The sequence below is a fragment of the Megascapheus bottae genome, chromosome 15, assembly GCF_031878675.1.
Source record: "Megascapheus bottae isolate mThoBot1 chromosome 15, mThoBot2.hap1, whole genome shotgun sequence".
Lineage (NCBI taxonomy): Eukaryota > Metazoa > Chordata > Mammalia > Rodentia > Geomyidae > Megascapheus > Megascapheus bottae.
In genome coordinates this window covers 20,620,012-20,634,831 of record NC_143523.1, presented here as the reverse complement: position 1 = coordinate 20,634,831, position 14,820 = coordinate 20,620,012, and the positions used below count along the sequence as shown (strand labels likewise).

General features: G+C 47.2%; 1 protein-coding gene across 1 annotated transcript in view; it reads left to right on the top strand.

Annotated features, from left to right (window-relative positions):
* The window catches only part of Wbp1l (WW domain binding protein 1 like), a 56,725-nt gene extending 48,110 nt beyond the window's left edge, over window positions 1-8,615 (top strand). Inside the window, exons 3-4 of the mRNA XM_090345981.1 lie at window positions 3,730-3,891; window positions 5,193-8,615. Of these exons, the coding sequence (XP_090202107.1) occupies window positions 3,730-3,891; window positions 5,193-5,941 (911 nt within the window). The 3' untranslated portion in view covers window positions 5,942-8,615. The remainder of the gene's footprint in view (window positions 1-3,729; window positions 3,892-5,192) is intronic.
* The last annotated feature ends 6,205 nt before the right edge of the window (window positions 8,616-14,820 follow it).

Genomic DNA, 14,820 nt, shown 5'->3' with positions numbered 1-14,820 from the left:
GAATCTGAGAAAGGCCAACCAGAAGATGTTTTCTTTTTTTTTGGCCACTCCTGGGGCTTGAACTCAGGGCCTAGGCACTGTCCTTGGGCTTTCTAAAGGCTAGCGCTCTGCCAGTTGAGCTGCAGCATCACTTCTGTCTTTTTCTGTGTATGTGGTACTGAGAAATCGAACCTGGGTCTTCATGCATGCTAGGCAAGCACTCTACCACTAGGCCACGCTCCTGGCCCCGAGACTTTTGACTAAAGTGTAAATACTAGCTAGAAATGCAGTTTTTCAGTCTGTTGATGGATAAAGGAAAAAAGTCGTTGGTCCACTGGACTTTGATTCTACTTCGGTTACAAGGACTCAACTGTAAAAAACTTAAGTGCTGTGAACTGGGCACTGGTGGCTCATACCTATAATTTTAGCTACCCAGGAGCCTGAGATCTTGAGAACCAAAGTTCAAAGCCAGCCCAGGCAGACAAATCTGAGACTCTTATCTCCAGTTAGCCTGAAGGATGTCATAAGTGGAGGTGTAATTCATGTGATGGAGTGATACCTTGAGAAAAAAAGCCAAGTGGATCTCTTCCCCGCCCCCCCTACAGAAAACGAAGTGCTGTGAAGTTTCGTGTTACCAGCTTGCCAGGCTGATGACCACATTGCTCTCTTGTCCCATGTGGTAGTAGGAAGCTTTGTGAGGAAATGTTGTTAGACATCCTAGGCTAAACATTACTAAGGATCTTTGGAAATATCGTATGTATGAAAGTGAAGGAAAAGCAGAGTTACAGTGGCTCACACCTATAATCCTACCTACTCAGGAGACTGAGATCTGAGCATCCTGGTTTAATGCCAGCTTAGACAGGAAAGACTGATCTGCAATCAAACACCAGAAAACCAGAAGTGGCACTGTGGCTCAAAGAAGTGGAATACTAGCCTTGAACAAACAAAAGTTCAGGAACAGTGCCCAGTTCAAGCTCCACCCCACCCCTCCCCCCAAAAACCCAGTTGAACTCATGTAACAAGACATGTAGAAATACTTAAAACAATTGTAAACAGTCAGATGTGGCAGTGCGTGCCTGTAGGGCCACCATTTGAGAGGCTGTGGGAAGATTGAGAGTTTCTGGACCATAGATAGAGTGGAAGGCCCTGTCTCAAGGGAAAAAAAAATTGCAAACATGGATTTATAATCACAAAGGAGGTGACTAAAATATGTATTTAATGTGTGATGCAATAATACTGAAGTTGGCCTAGTGGTAGAGTGCTTGCCTAGCATGCATAAAGACCCAGGTTCAATTCCTCAGTACCACATACATAGAAAAAAGTCGGAAGTGGTGCTGAGGCTCAAGTGGTAGAGCTCTAGCCTTGAGAAAGTCCAAGGACAGTGCTCAGGCCCTGAGCTCAAGCCCAGGACTGGCAAAAAAAAAAAAAAATACTGAAGTTATTCAGGAATAGAGAAACTGGACAGAGGTAGCCACTCTCATTCAATAACAATGCACCTTAAAATTATTCCAAAGATAATATTTTTGCAGAAAAAAAATCTACGAATAAGTATGTATACATTTTGGAAACATTGGGAAATAACAAACAAGCAAAAAATAAAGGAATTGATACCAGAAAATCCACTGTCTGCTATCTAGAACACCATACTTCATACTTACTTTTGTTTAATTAATTAATTTTGTAGTCATGCTAGGTGAACAAATGCTTTACAACAGAGCTATACTCCTATCGTGTGTATGTGTGTGTGTGTACGTACACATATATATATTTTTTGGGGGGAAGGGAGAGACAGAGTCTCACTGTGTTACCTAGGCCTGTGTAGCCATATGTGGGCACACGAGAGAACACGCAGGCGCGTGTGTACACACACACACACACACACACACACACACACACACACACGCACAGCAGCAGCAGCAGCCTCCTGAGTAGCTAGGATTACAGGCATGAATCACCACCTGGCTTTCTATTATTTATTTATTTTTATTTTTTACTTTTTTTGTTTGTCATGGGGCTTGAGCTTTAGGCCTGGGTAGTGTTCCTGAGCTCTTTAGCTCAAGGCTAGTGCTCTACGATGCTGAGCCACAGCTCCACTTCCTGTTTTCTGGTGATTAATTGGAGATAAAAGTCTTGTGGACTTCTATGCTCAGCTAGCTTTGAACCTCAATCCTCAGATCTCAGCCTCCTGAGTAGCTTGAATTATATAGGCATGAGTTACTGACTCACAGCTCCTATTATTACGTTTTTTGGTAGATAAGATTTGCATCAAGAAACTACCATAGCATTACAGACACAGCCATATAATCTTTTTTTTTTTTTTTTTTGCCAGTCCTGGGCTTGAGCTCAGGGCCTGAGCACTGTCCTTGGACTTTCTCAAGGCTAGAGCTCTACCACTTGAGCCTCAGCACCACTTCCAGCTTTTTTTTTCTATGTATGTGGTACCGAGGAATCGAACCCGGGTCTTCATGCATGCTAGGCAAGCACTTTAACCACTAGGCCAAACTCCCGGCCCCATATAATCTTTTAAGTTGCGTTTCTTTCTAGTTTCATGGTTTGAAAGACAAAAATAATTGAGAGAAGAAATTAGATGTCATTTTTTATGCTTCCCTCCATTTTTGTGTGATGTTTTAAGAAAAATCATTCATTCGAAAGGTACTTAAAAGCATTTTCTGCCTACATGTGAAAATTAGTGAGGGGTTCTTACTGGAGTTGTAGAGCCAGCACGGAGGGAAATGAGAGCCATGGATCCCCTGTGCCTCTAGCCCTTCCTGGAGTAGGGAGGAAGAAAGTAGCCTACTCAAGCAAAAAAAGCACAGACCAAAGGGGGTGGGGGTAGATTGTTTGTGGCAATGGGAGATGGAATTGTACTGGATTACAGAGAGCAGTGGAAAGAAGCAGGAAGTCATTAACACTCTCAGGAAGAGATAGGCCTGAGGTAATTAGAATTTTTCCACCTCTAACTTTAGTGGTTCTTGTGTTACAGAGGTATACACATACAGGAAAGCCTCTAATCTTATGAGATGCCTAAGAATTCCTATGTCAGAGGCCCTTTGAACTAGTCTGAGTTGGTGTATGGAGGAGGAGAGAGGGGCGTTGGGGCGGCACACTAGGAAAGTTAAATGCATTCTCTCAGATTTATTAAGAGAAGAAGAAGAGCATATGTAATGCCCTCAAAACCCTAAAGCCCAGGACCAGGTTACCAGTGGTACTGGAGAGAAGGCCCTGGCCTCTTCCTTCCTCCCAGGCCCTAGAGAGGCACTCTGGAGTACATGATCTCCTGTGCAGTCAGTCTACATTCCTGCCCTCTTCAGTGTCGTTCTTTTTTTTTTTTTTTTTGGATACTTGTGGGGCTTGAACTCTGGTCCTGGGTTCTGTCCCTGAGCTCTTCAGCTCAATGCTACTGCCCAATCCCTGGAGCCACAGTGCTACTTCCAGTTTTCTGGTGGTTAATTGGAGATAAGAGTCTCATGGACTTTAGTGCCTGGACTGACTTTGAATTGCGATCCTCAGATCTCAACCTCCTGAGTAGCTAGGATTACAGGTGTGAGCCATTGCTCCTGGCTGCCATTCATCTTTTACTGTAGTAAAAACATTTATGAATGCATGGCTTAGACATAAAGTTACCATGAGATGAAACAGTGCCAGGCTGAACCCTGTAGGCACTGTCCAGTAACTTCTAGTTTGAGAACTGCGGTGTCTGGCTCGTTCTCACTGTGTGTGCCTGTTTGTCTCCACCTCTCCATCCCTCAGGGTTCTGGCTGGTGTGGACCATCATCATCATCTTGAGCTGCTGTTGTGTCTGTCATCACCGCCGAGCCAAGCACCGCCTTCAGGCTCAACAGCGGCAACATGAAATCAACCTGATCGCCTACCGGGAAGCCCACAATTACTCAGCGCTGCCATTTTATTTCAGTACGTACCCCAAGAGCTACCCTGCTTCATCCTCAGGAGCACAGAGCCAGGGTCCAGGCCACTTTAGTGGCAAGGGCCTCTGTGGACATTGAGGGATTCCCCTCCCCCGCCCAGAGCAGGATTATGGGGCCAGAGGTCCTGTGGATACTATGCTCTTGCTCCATTCCCAGGCTCACACTGACTGGGCTGGCTTTGAATCTCAGTCCTCAGATCTCAGCCTCTGAGTAGCTAGGACTCTAGGTTAAGGCACTGTGCCAAGCTAGCTGATTTTTTTTTTTCTTTGAGGCAGATTGTCAGGATGGGTTATAATGTGAGTTGAAATTTAGAGTTTAGTGTCTTAAATTCTTCCCATTTTCCTTTTTACCGTATAATGTGCCTAGTGGAAGCAGTCATGAGTGGGGTACATGTAGGGTGGTATTAGGACTTCTTAAAAACCAAGAGACTTGGTGACTCACTGAAGTCACTTACACCTCCCTAGAGGATCTCAAGTGAGAGCACCCATGTGCTCTCTCGAATGTTTCATGGAGGTTCAACTGGGCAGATGGCTGCAAGCCAGTCTGCAGTGTGTTCTACAAGACAAAAGGTTCACAGATGTTTCAATTCCACATCTAGAAGGATTGCTTATCATAGTATCTGGCATATAGCACGGGCTCAGTAAATACTAGCAACTGTTATGAAGTTACAGTGAGATCATCTTGTATATGCTTCAAGGCATTTAGCAATTCAAAAAGTAACTCACTTGCCATGTTTTTAATGAGCCTTTGATGACAGATGCCCCTCACTCTTTGCTTTTAACCTACCCACTCTTGAGTCAAGATGGAGCCTGATTTGTCTTCCTAACCTAACTTCAACCACACTAGAGAGATGGCACGATCCCTCCAGGTGGTATATTTGGAAAGGTGTGGAAAAGGAGTAAGTAGTTAGGAATTCTTGCATCTCTTATTCCTATGGGATAGATGGAAGGTGCATTCTTAGCAGGAAACATCAGACTTGGGTGTCCATGGAAACATGTCCGTTCCAGGGAGAAATGATTTCTTGACCACTGGCCTTGTTCTGTGGCTTAACAGTAGGCAGGAAGTCCTTGCAACAGCACTGGTGGCATCTTAGCTGTGAAGAAGTTAAGGTAAATTAAGTCAAACTGTCCCAGTTGATCACAGCCTTCGCCACTGCTCACAACCAAGAGCCATAATTACCACTTACTGGCTCTACTACTGCAGGACTGGGAAGGGACAGTGCCAATGTTTAGTGTCCTAGGTTGATGGCCAGTGCAGTAATTTTTCCTCCCTGCCTCCTCATTTTAGGGTTTTTGCCAAACTATTTACTACCTCCTTATGAGGAAGTGGTGAACCGACCTCCAACTCCTCCCCCACCATATAGTGCCTTCCAACTACAGCAGCAGCAGCCGCCCCAGCCACTGCCGCCTCAGTGTGGCCCTGCAGGTGCCAGCCCCCCAGGTGCTGATCCCACCTGGGGTCCTCAGGGGGCACAGAGTAGCCCCTTGTCTCGGCCCAGCGGAAGCAGCACGAGATCCCCCAGCACCTCTGACCCTGAGCCCTCTGATGTGCCAGCTGACCAAGCAGCCAATAAAGCCCCAGCAATGGAGTCTAGTGGCTCAGTGGCTGGCCTTGGGGAGCTTGACCCTGGGGCTTTCCTGGACAAGGATTCCGAATGTAAGGAGCAGCTGCTGAAAGATTCCGGCTGGGAGCATGGTGCACTCCCTGACAGCAAAGACAAGACGCCTGGCAGACATCGCCGCTTCACAGGTGACTCGGGCATTGAGGTGTGTGTGTGCAACCGGGGCCACCATGACGACGACCTCAAAGAGTTCAGCACGCTTATTGATGATGCCTTGGATGGTCCCCTGGACTTCTGTGACAGTTGCCACGTGCGACCTCCTATCGACGAGGAGGAAGGGCTCTGTCAGGCCTCTGAGGAGCAGGCTCAAGAGCCCGGGCACCCCCACCTGCCACGGCCACCCGCGTGCCTGCTGCTGAACACCATCAATGAACAGGACTCCCCAAACTCCCAGAGCAGCAGCTCCCCCAGCTAGAGCAGGCCTTGCCTGTACCTGAGGATTTGGCAAGTGACCAGGGCAGAGAAGACCCACAGAGAAGCATTAAGTGACTTTCAGAAGTGGTACAGCCACTTCATTCTCTTTTTGTTTGTTTTTGTTTGTTTTTCTCTCTCCTCTCCTACATTTCCTACATCTCCACGTACAGTTTGGGGTATAGATGCCTTCCCCCCACAAAAGCGCAGTGTTGTGGAGGGCTGTGTAGCTGGTTCTGTCACTCATTCCTTTTGCCCCTTACTTATGCCCTTCTTCTGTTTTTCAAGTCATATCTCACCTACCTGCTTGGGTGAGGGAGATGTGTGTTTTAAAAAGCCCCCAAGGAGTGGGGGCTGGGACTGTGCCCTGACAGGATCCTTGGTGATGGAGTAGATTTATGCTCAGTTTTAGTTTCACACATCTTTGCCATGTCTCAGTTCCAGGAGAGGCAGCTTATCTTGGCCCTCCTTGAAGAAGGAAGCCCCCAGGGGCCTGGGCATTGTCACTTGTGGTTGCCAGTGTCTAAAGCTGGCATTGAGCTAATCCTGCAGAAGGATGAGAGCTGCCCGGCAGGTGGTTAGCCGGTGGATTGTTGGGCTCTCAAATCCCAGATAACCAGTTCAGTGCAATGCTGTGCTTCCTTGAGGGCCCCTTCCCAGTAGGCCTTCCTGGCTGGAGCTGATTCAGGTTATGCTGCCCAACAGATGACAAGCCAGTGGAAGGCAGCATTACCAATAGACAGGTAGCTGTTTGCTTCCAGACAAGATGATGGCCTTCAAAGAGTCTGGCTGCAGTTGGTTCAGAAGGGAATGTGTGCAGGACTGAGTGATGGTGGCTCTGGGCTTTTTGTGAACAGAAGGCCCTTGTCCTCATCCAGCCCAAGCTTACTGCGTGCGGGCCTTTGTGTCTTTCTGTCCCTTGTGAACAGATGATCTGTAGAAGCTGTGCATTTGGGGAGAGACAGCCCCTTAGCCTGGCTCTCATTGTTTTCTCTTTGATTCTATCTTGATGTTTGTTTTCAACCAACCACTTGGAAGAGACACCTTGATTGCCTGTGTGTCTGCCTCTTGCCTGTTGGAGTAGGGTGCCTTGCTTTCCTGTAGCCTGGGCAGGAGTGCAGGACTCCCTCCAGCAGGACCCCAGATCCTCGTTATCGTTTGCCTTCAGAGAACCAGTAGAGCTTTGATAGGAAACCTCGGAAAGAAGCAAGCTGCCGAAATTAACATTCCTTGTCCAACCCTGTTCATAGAGTTTGGTTCTTTGTCCTCTCTTGAATGATGATATTCAGACTAGGCATTAACATTATGGTAAGAAATGGGGGGGAAAGGAAAATATATATATATACACACAAAAACAGACAAATCCAAGACTGTGAGGCGAATGAGTGTCTGCATTTGGATGCCACAAAACCAAAATCCATGTCGAACAAAGTGAAGTCTGTACACAATGACTTTGAGTGGTGTGTGTGTGTGTGTGTGTGTATCTATATGTCCTTGTTGTGTGGTGTATGTTAATTGTGAGCTCCGAGCTCTGTGTTTCTGTGAAGCTACTTTGAACAGCAGCCATTCTGCTCAAGTTAGGCACATCCAGAGCAGGTATGGCCCTCTCAAGGTAATTTATTTTACGCATTTACTGTTTACTGAACAAACGTCTGCCTGTGTACTCGGGTGTATTCAACAGCATGTCCATGGCAGCCGCCTGTGTTTGCCAGAGACACTGTGTTCCAGGGAGAGGTTTCACTCTGTAATCACTGCAATTTGCACATTGCTCCGTGGACACTCAGAGGCCTGTGTTCTCTTTCCTGTACATGGAAACGTGCTCCAAACCCATCTGCCTTCCTCTGCTGGCCCTTGCCCTCCATGTCAGCCCACAGGAGTGTCCACAGCCACTGGGGACAGAAGCTTGGCTGGATCTTCCGTGGTGAGCTTGAACTGGCTGTGGCCCAGAGCTTGACTGTCCAGGATTGCTAGAAGGTGTTGGCAGACACCCTCGTGCCATAGTTCCGCACCGTCCTCCACTGATACCTGACAGGCTCCAAAAGGCTGGTGCAGAGCGCAGCTACAGCCCTTCCCTGTGCTGTCACCTTCTTTAAATCGCACACAGCTCACTGAGGTGGCTCAGAGGAGAACAAGTTTTATTTACCAAAACAAATCCTTTTTCACTTAACTGGTCAAACGATGAGTTCTGACCCTCGCAAGCTTCGTTCCCCCTGTCACCACTGGCCTGAGCGATGACTGTTGGCTTTGCTCCAGCATCCTGTCCTGAAGGTCCCAGAAGAAGAAAATGCACTGGCCACGCTGAGCTTGATGGTTGTATCAAGCTCTGGTTGCTTCTGCTGACAAGTGAGCTGGAAGTGGGCGACTGAGGGAAGAGTTGGGGCCAGGGAAGATTTAGATTGAGTCTGGTTTCCATCTTGATTGAGCTAGGTGAATGAGAAGGAAGGGGTTGATGGAGGGCTTGGTGCTACAGCTGGAAGATTTGCGAATGCTAACACATTCCTGTAAGAGGCACATCCCCATTTGTCAGTTATTGTGAATATGTGTATTTTAAGCAATAAGATTCAGCTGGTCAGACTTTTCTGGGCAGTCTTGGTGACGCATTTCCTGTGCTGTGATTGTTCTGAAGACAGAGTGGCTCTAGCCACTGTGAGAAGCCCAAATAAAATTCAGTCCCAAACAGCTACTGCACTTTTCTCTTGCAATACTTTGTTCCTGTTTTCTTCTTTCTCAGACTTCAGGGAGTCCCACCACAGACCCTAAGTGACCCAGCCATGTCACAGAGCAGTTGAGAACAGAGTGCTGGGCCAAACAAATCCCAGGGCAAGGGCAGCCTGGGTGCTGTGCTGAGTCTGCACCTTGTCCTGAAGAATTTTCCTCCAAACTTGTCTGGAATGCTTTGTGAAACCCCAGGAACAGGTTAAAAATCAGACCCTCAAAAATCAGAAACAGATTTTGTCAGATAACCATTACATAAACAGAAGATGTAAAAGGAAGCTAGCTGACAAAGTGCAGGCCTGTCAGTCTACTGTAGCTAGAAGGATTGTGGATCAAGCTGGCCTGGCTATAAACACGAGACCCTCTTTGATAAATAACTAAAAAAGGGCTAGAGTAGCACTCAGAGATAAGCATTCAGAGGTCTCTTTTGTTCATAAGACAGAAATGGGTGAGTGCTTGGCTGTGGAATTTAATATATAAAATATGTATTGAGTTTTCCCATTTTGTGCCCAGCACATTCCTGGATGCCAAGGAAATGTGAAATCTGTGACAAGGCCAACAAAGGCATACCTGTGTGAAATAGTTAATAACTACATGAGGTGGGTTGGGTAGAGTGATGGATGGTTCCTTCCAGGAGGAGGTAGAATGAGCCTGAGCAGGGTCTGAGGACTATCCTCGTAATTGCGAGGCTTTCTGTTGAAGATCCCTCTTAGAATGTTGAAGCAGGTGTAAAGAAAGGCAGTGGGAAAGGGCAGCCATGCTGGGCAAAGTCAGCCTTCCCCAAAGGGGCTCCTGTTCCCTCAGTGGTGTGCTTACCAATGTCCAGTGTCCAGATTGCCGGCAGTGAGTGTAGTTCTCCTTAGGCTCAGAGCTTACCCACTAACCAGTCCCATTGTTTCCGAGAGCTCAAAGTTAGCCAGGCACTTTCGGCTCACACCTATAGTCCTAGCTGTTCAAAACGCTGAGACTTGGAGAATTTGGATAGAAGCTAGCTTGTGCACAAAAGCTCTCGAGACTATCTCCAATTTGCTAGCAAAAGCCATGCTAGAGACATGACTTGAGTGGTTGAGTGCCAGCTAAACAGGCAGACTGATTGAATGTGAGGCCCTGAGTTCAAATCCCACTGCCAATTGGCACACGAAAAAGTTCAGTTAGCCAGACTTGACCTCTGCTGCCTTTGACCTTAAGATCCTGTCCTGGCCTCTCAGGTACCTGAGGTAGTTTCTTTCTAGTTCCTTGTCTGCTTATGGCTTCTTTCAGGTAACTAGTGTAGCTATCTTGTCTGAGGACTTCTCTTAAAACCACAGGTGGGTGTGTGCCATTCCTACCATTTTAAAGCTAGTGTCAAAACAAAATGATGTAACTCTTAATGAGCGGCTTGCCCGAAGCTGTGTCTGTACCCGTGTGTTCAGGCTCCTGGGTTACTGAGTTCCCCACTTCTTCAGCAAGGTATGACAATCGCCTCTGTTGTCTCGTGTGACCAGGTTTAGAAGACTGCCAGTGCCCTGAAGCTTTAGACAAAGGAGTTTTGATGAGCAAGAATTTCAAGAAACTTTCCACCAGGGACAAAATCCAGAGTTTGATTCTGGAGGAGTGGGAAGTGGGCTTGGTTGACCATCTGCCTGAGCACCTACCATGTGCTAGGCTTAGGGAATGTGTCGGGCCTGGCATGTCTGGAGAGGAAGCCGTGCACACAGGTAGCTGCAGCACATGGTAGATCTGCCGAGCATGTGTGTACAAGATGTGGGTGAGAATTGAGTCATTTGCAGATTTGAGGTAGGCTTCCTGGAGGAAGTAACTATACAGATAGACTACCCAACACACATTTATCCTGCAGATTATTGTCTACGTCTGTGCACCAGCCTCTGGGAAACCTCACCTGGAGACTGGGAAACAATTTATTTTCTAGGTGACTGCATTTCTGGAAAGTGGTGAAATGGGAGAGGTAAGCAGGTAATAAAAATATTTTAACTTGGGCCCGGGAGTTTGGCCTAGCGGTTAAAGTGCTTGCCTAGCATGCACAAAGACCCGGGTTCGATTCCTCGGTATCCCACATACACAACCAAGCCGGAAGTGGCAGAGACGAGACACACCAAGCCGGAAGTGGCAGAGACGAGACTGCAACAAGCGACAGAGAGCGAAAGCAAGCAAGAGGAGCCCAACCGAGTGGTGGCCCAACCGAGTGGTGGCCGGAGCGAGCGGGGCCGGAGCCAGCGAGGCCAGAGCGAGCGGGGCCAGAGCGAGCGGGGGCCGGAGCGAGCGGGGCCAGAAAGAGAAGGGGGCCAAAAAAAAAAAAATATTTTAACTTCATTTATCTGCATTTTATTTACTGTTTACCCAATGCTGACATTATCTATAAGCATCTTAGTAGCTATGTCCTTCCTTCCTTCCTTCCTTCCTTTCTTTCTTTCTTTCTTTCTCTTTCTTTCTTTCTTTCTTTCTTTCTTTCTTTCTTTCTTTCTTTCTTTCTTTCTTTCTCTTTCTCTCTTCTTTTCTTTTCTTTCTTTCATTTGCCAGTACCAGAGTTTGAATTCCGTGTCATGTTAACTGGTGGTCTACCATTTGAGGCATGTCTCCAGCCCTGCTTTTTGCTGGTTTCAGCTTTTTGCCGAGATGGAGTCACAGACTTTTCCTTGAGCTAGTTTTATATCTAAGTCCTCTCATTTCAGTCTCCTGAGTGGCTAGGATTTCAGGCATGAGTCACCAGTGCCTGGCTTTACATTTTCTTTTCTCTTTCCTTTTTTTTTTTTTTTTTTGCCAGTCCTGGGACTTGAACTCAGGGCCTGAGCACTGTCCTTGGGCATTTTCCTCAAGGCTAGCACTCGGCCACTTGAGCCACAGCACCATTTCTGGCTTTTTCTGTGTACATGGTACTGAGGAATCGAATCCGGGTCTTCGTGCTTGCTAGGCAAGCATTCTACCATTAGGCAAAACTCCCGGTCCTACATTTTCATATTTTAACCACAAAAACAGCTTTCCAAGGCATAGGTTATAATTATTCCTGCTTTATAATGATTTCTACCATTTATCAATAGTAATGAGTTGGGCATTCGAGGATTGAACTTGTCTGAGATCACGAAGCTAATAAATAACAGCAGGTGATTCCAAGCCTGATTGAATTAACTCATAGGCTAAACAGAAGAGCTGTAATATCGGGTCCACAAGCCATGTAAAGAACTTATAACTTGTATAAAAGGTGAGGGAACCAGAGGAAGGGGTAGTGGAGCAGGTATTACCCAAGGAGGGAGCGCAGGGCCCAGTTCCTCAGCATCTTCTTGTTCCCCATTCCTCATGGGGTGAGCGTTTTGCCTAGGTGTCCTCTGGTCTCCCCTTTACCTCCACACCTCAGAACTGGAATGGCCTCGCTCTAAGATGCCTGGCGTCTGCCACAAGTCTTCAGATAAATGTCAGGTTCACAGGGAGGGAGCGACCTTGGGAAAGGTAGAATTCTGAAGAGTTAAGCTGGCGCTGGATCCTCTTCCTTGAAAGAATGGCTTGCTCTTCCCAGGAGGAGACAAAAATAGAACTTGCAATGTTTGTGAGTGGGAGATGTTTTGATCTGAAGTTTCTCCTCACTGTGTGACTCTTATCACCTCAGAGTTCAGTGTTCTTTCCATTTCATATTGTCTCACCAAGACTCAACTCAGTCCTGCTGGAAAGTATTACAAAACCCCATCTGTGTGAGCTATGGAGAGATTGTTTTGGGGCTCTCCACCCATGCCGCCCGCTGCTGTCAGCATGTCCTGCCTCCGAAGGCCAGGCAGGACAGAGCCTGAGGATAAGGTCGCATCTGCACATACCTGCGCCTCCTCCTGACCAGCCTGGTGGCTTTTGGGAGATTCACAACTCTGAGGAGGGAGGCAAGTAGATGATAAAGCCAGTATCTACTGAGGCACCACAAGTTTTGTAGGTAGAAAATCAAATGATTTTCAAAGCAACACAGGTACTATTTTATTTCTACACCCATCTGGGCATTTCCCTCTGTATTACACACCGCCATAATATAGATGGAAAATTGAGGTTTAAGAAAGCCAAAGTTGTTAGGCGCCAATGGCTCGTACCCGAAATCCTAGCTACTCAGGAGGCTGAGATCTGAGGATTGCAGTTCAAAGCCAGCCCTGGCACAAAAGGACCTGAGACTCTTATCTCCAGTGAACCACAGAAAACCGGAAGTGGCACTGTGGTTCAAGTGGTGGACTGGAGTGGTAGCCTTTTGCTGAGGAGCTCAGGGACAGCGCCCAGGCCCAGAGTTCAAGTGCCATGACCAGCACCAACAAAAAAAGCCAAAAGCAGTTGGTACCAGGTCCTCAAAGAGCTAGTGGTTAAAACATTTATTTACCATTTCACTACTGGCTAAGGACAGTCCCAGGTCAGAAGGGGTAAATGGCGAGGCTGGGCTGTAGCTCAGTGGAAGACAATTTGCCTAGCATGCATGAATGACTGAGGCACCACGCTTGACCTCAATACTGTGCATGCACACTTAGTCCTGGCAAATCCCTTCCTGCTTTTGCAGTCTTTCTTCTACATTAGGTTTCCTGAGATTCAAGACAGAGGCTTAACCTTGTCAGGTGCTGATATGCAAGGTAAAGAGCACAAGAGGACCCAGTCTTGAACTCTAGAGAGGGAGGATCGTGCCCCTGGATAGACACTGGACCTCCCCAGTTCATACCCAGGCAGATCCTCATGTGGTTTAGTGCCCAGAAACAGGCCAAAGGCTAACAGGGCAGCCATGGTGAACTGGAATGTCTTGCCGTTCTCTTTGAGGCTGAGGGATGCAGGGATCTCAGGATGAAGGGGAGGGGAAAAGCCTTACATCCAGCCAAGAGCGGAAGTTGGGGCACACTGTCAGTCCACGAGATTATTTTCCAAAAGGGCATAGCTTTTCAGAAAAGTACATTTCCTGGCTAACCATCCAGAAACCCTCTGCATGACATCCAGCAACAAGCAGAAAAGCATGGTGGAATCCTCTGTGCGGCACTGAAATCTTGGGTTCCCAATCCTGCAGCTAAGTAACTGTGTCATGCATGTGCACACACTACCTACCCCACAATGAATGACTCTTGCTTCCTCATGTTCAAAATGAAGAGTTTGTCTCTTGTTTCTCTTCCATTCAATGTTCTAACTCTGGTTGAAGACAGGCTTTTTTCCACCTAACTCAGCTTACTCACTGCTTCCACAAAGAACATAGGCCATTTGCTAATGGTTTATGTATTTATCACCAGTCCATAAAGTGCCTTCTTAAATTCTAGCCAATTTTAAATACTCAGCTCTCCTCTCACCAGTCCTTCCCCATCTGCTTCCAGCAAGGAACAGTCTGGCTCTCGCTCAGCAGCCTGCTTGGGCAGAGGAGCCAGGGAGATGAGAGAGGCAACCTCCGCATCATGGTGTCAGCTTCTCTCCCAGATCCCAGGCAGATTCTGAGGAAGGCTGTAGTCAACACTGCCACTCATGAACTCTGCTCTGGGCTCTTCAGCTTTATCCTGGGTCACTGGCTGGTGAAGGCCAAGACTGAGTTGGGAACATAGTAGAGAATGGTTTACTACGCTGGATTCACAACTTTTTATAAAGCTTCAATCTACCGCTGTAAATGAAATCCTTGTGTGTGTGTCTCTCTGTGAATCTCTCTGTCTCTCTTTTTGTTTTTTGTTGTTTGTTTCTAGCGCTTGAGCTACAGCTTCTGGCATTTCTGGTAGTTAATTGGAGAAGAATCTCAAAGATTTTCCAGCCCAGATTGGTTTAAACTGTCATCCTCAGATCTCTGCCTCTTGAGTAGCTATGGTAACGCAAATGAGCCTTGTCAACCCTTTGGATTTTTTCTGTCTGTCTTGGAGCTTGGTGATGGCCTGTTGGTACTTCCAGTCAGAGAAGGAAGGATGTGGTGTTCTGATACTGGTCTGACTAGTACCTGGGAGATGGGCCTGTTTCTAGGCTGGAGATCTAGACTCCATTTCTCCTGGGTTGTCTGGGAACATTCATAGAGCCTAACCAGTAGTCAAGATTTGAAGATGGTCTACTTTCGCGGTCTAAAGGAATCTGGCTTCTAGCATCTAGAGAGAAGGCAGCTCAGACTTTTAGGAAAAGGGGTAGATCCCAGGTACTGCTGGATAAGGGAGCTGGAGAAGTCCTTTCCCCCATGCAGGGAGAGGAGGAAAAAGAGGACATTCTCAC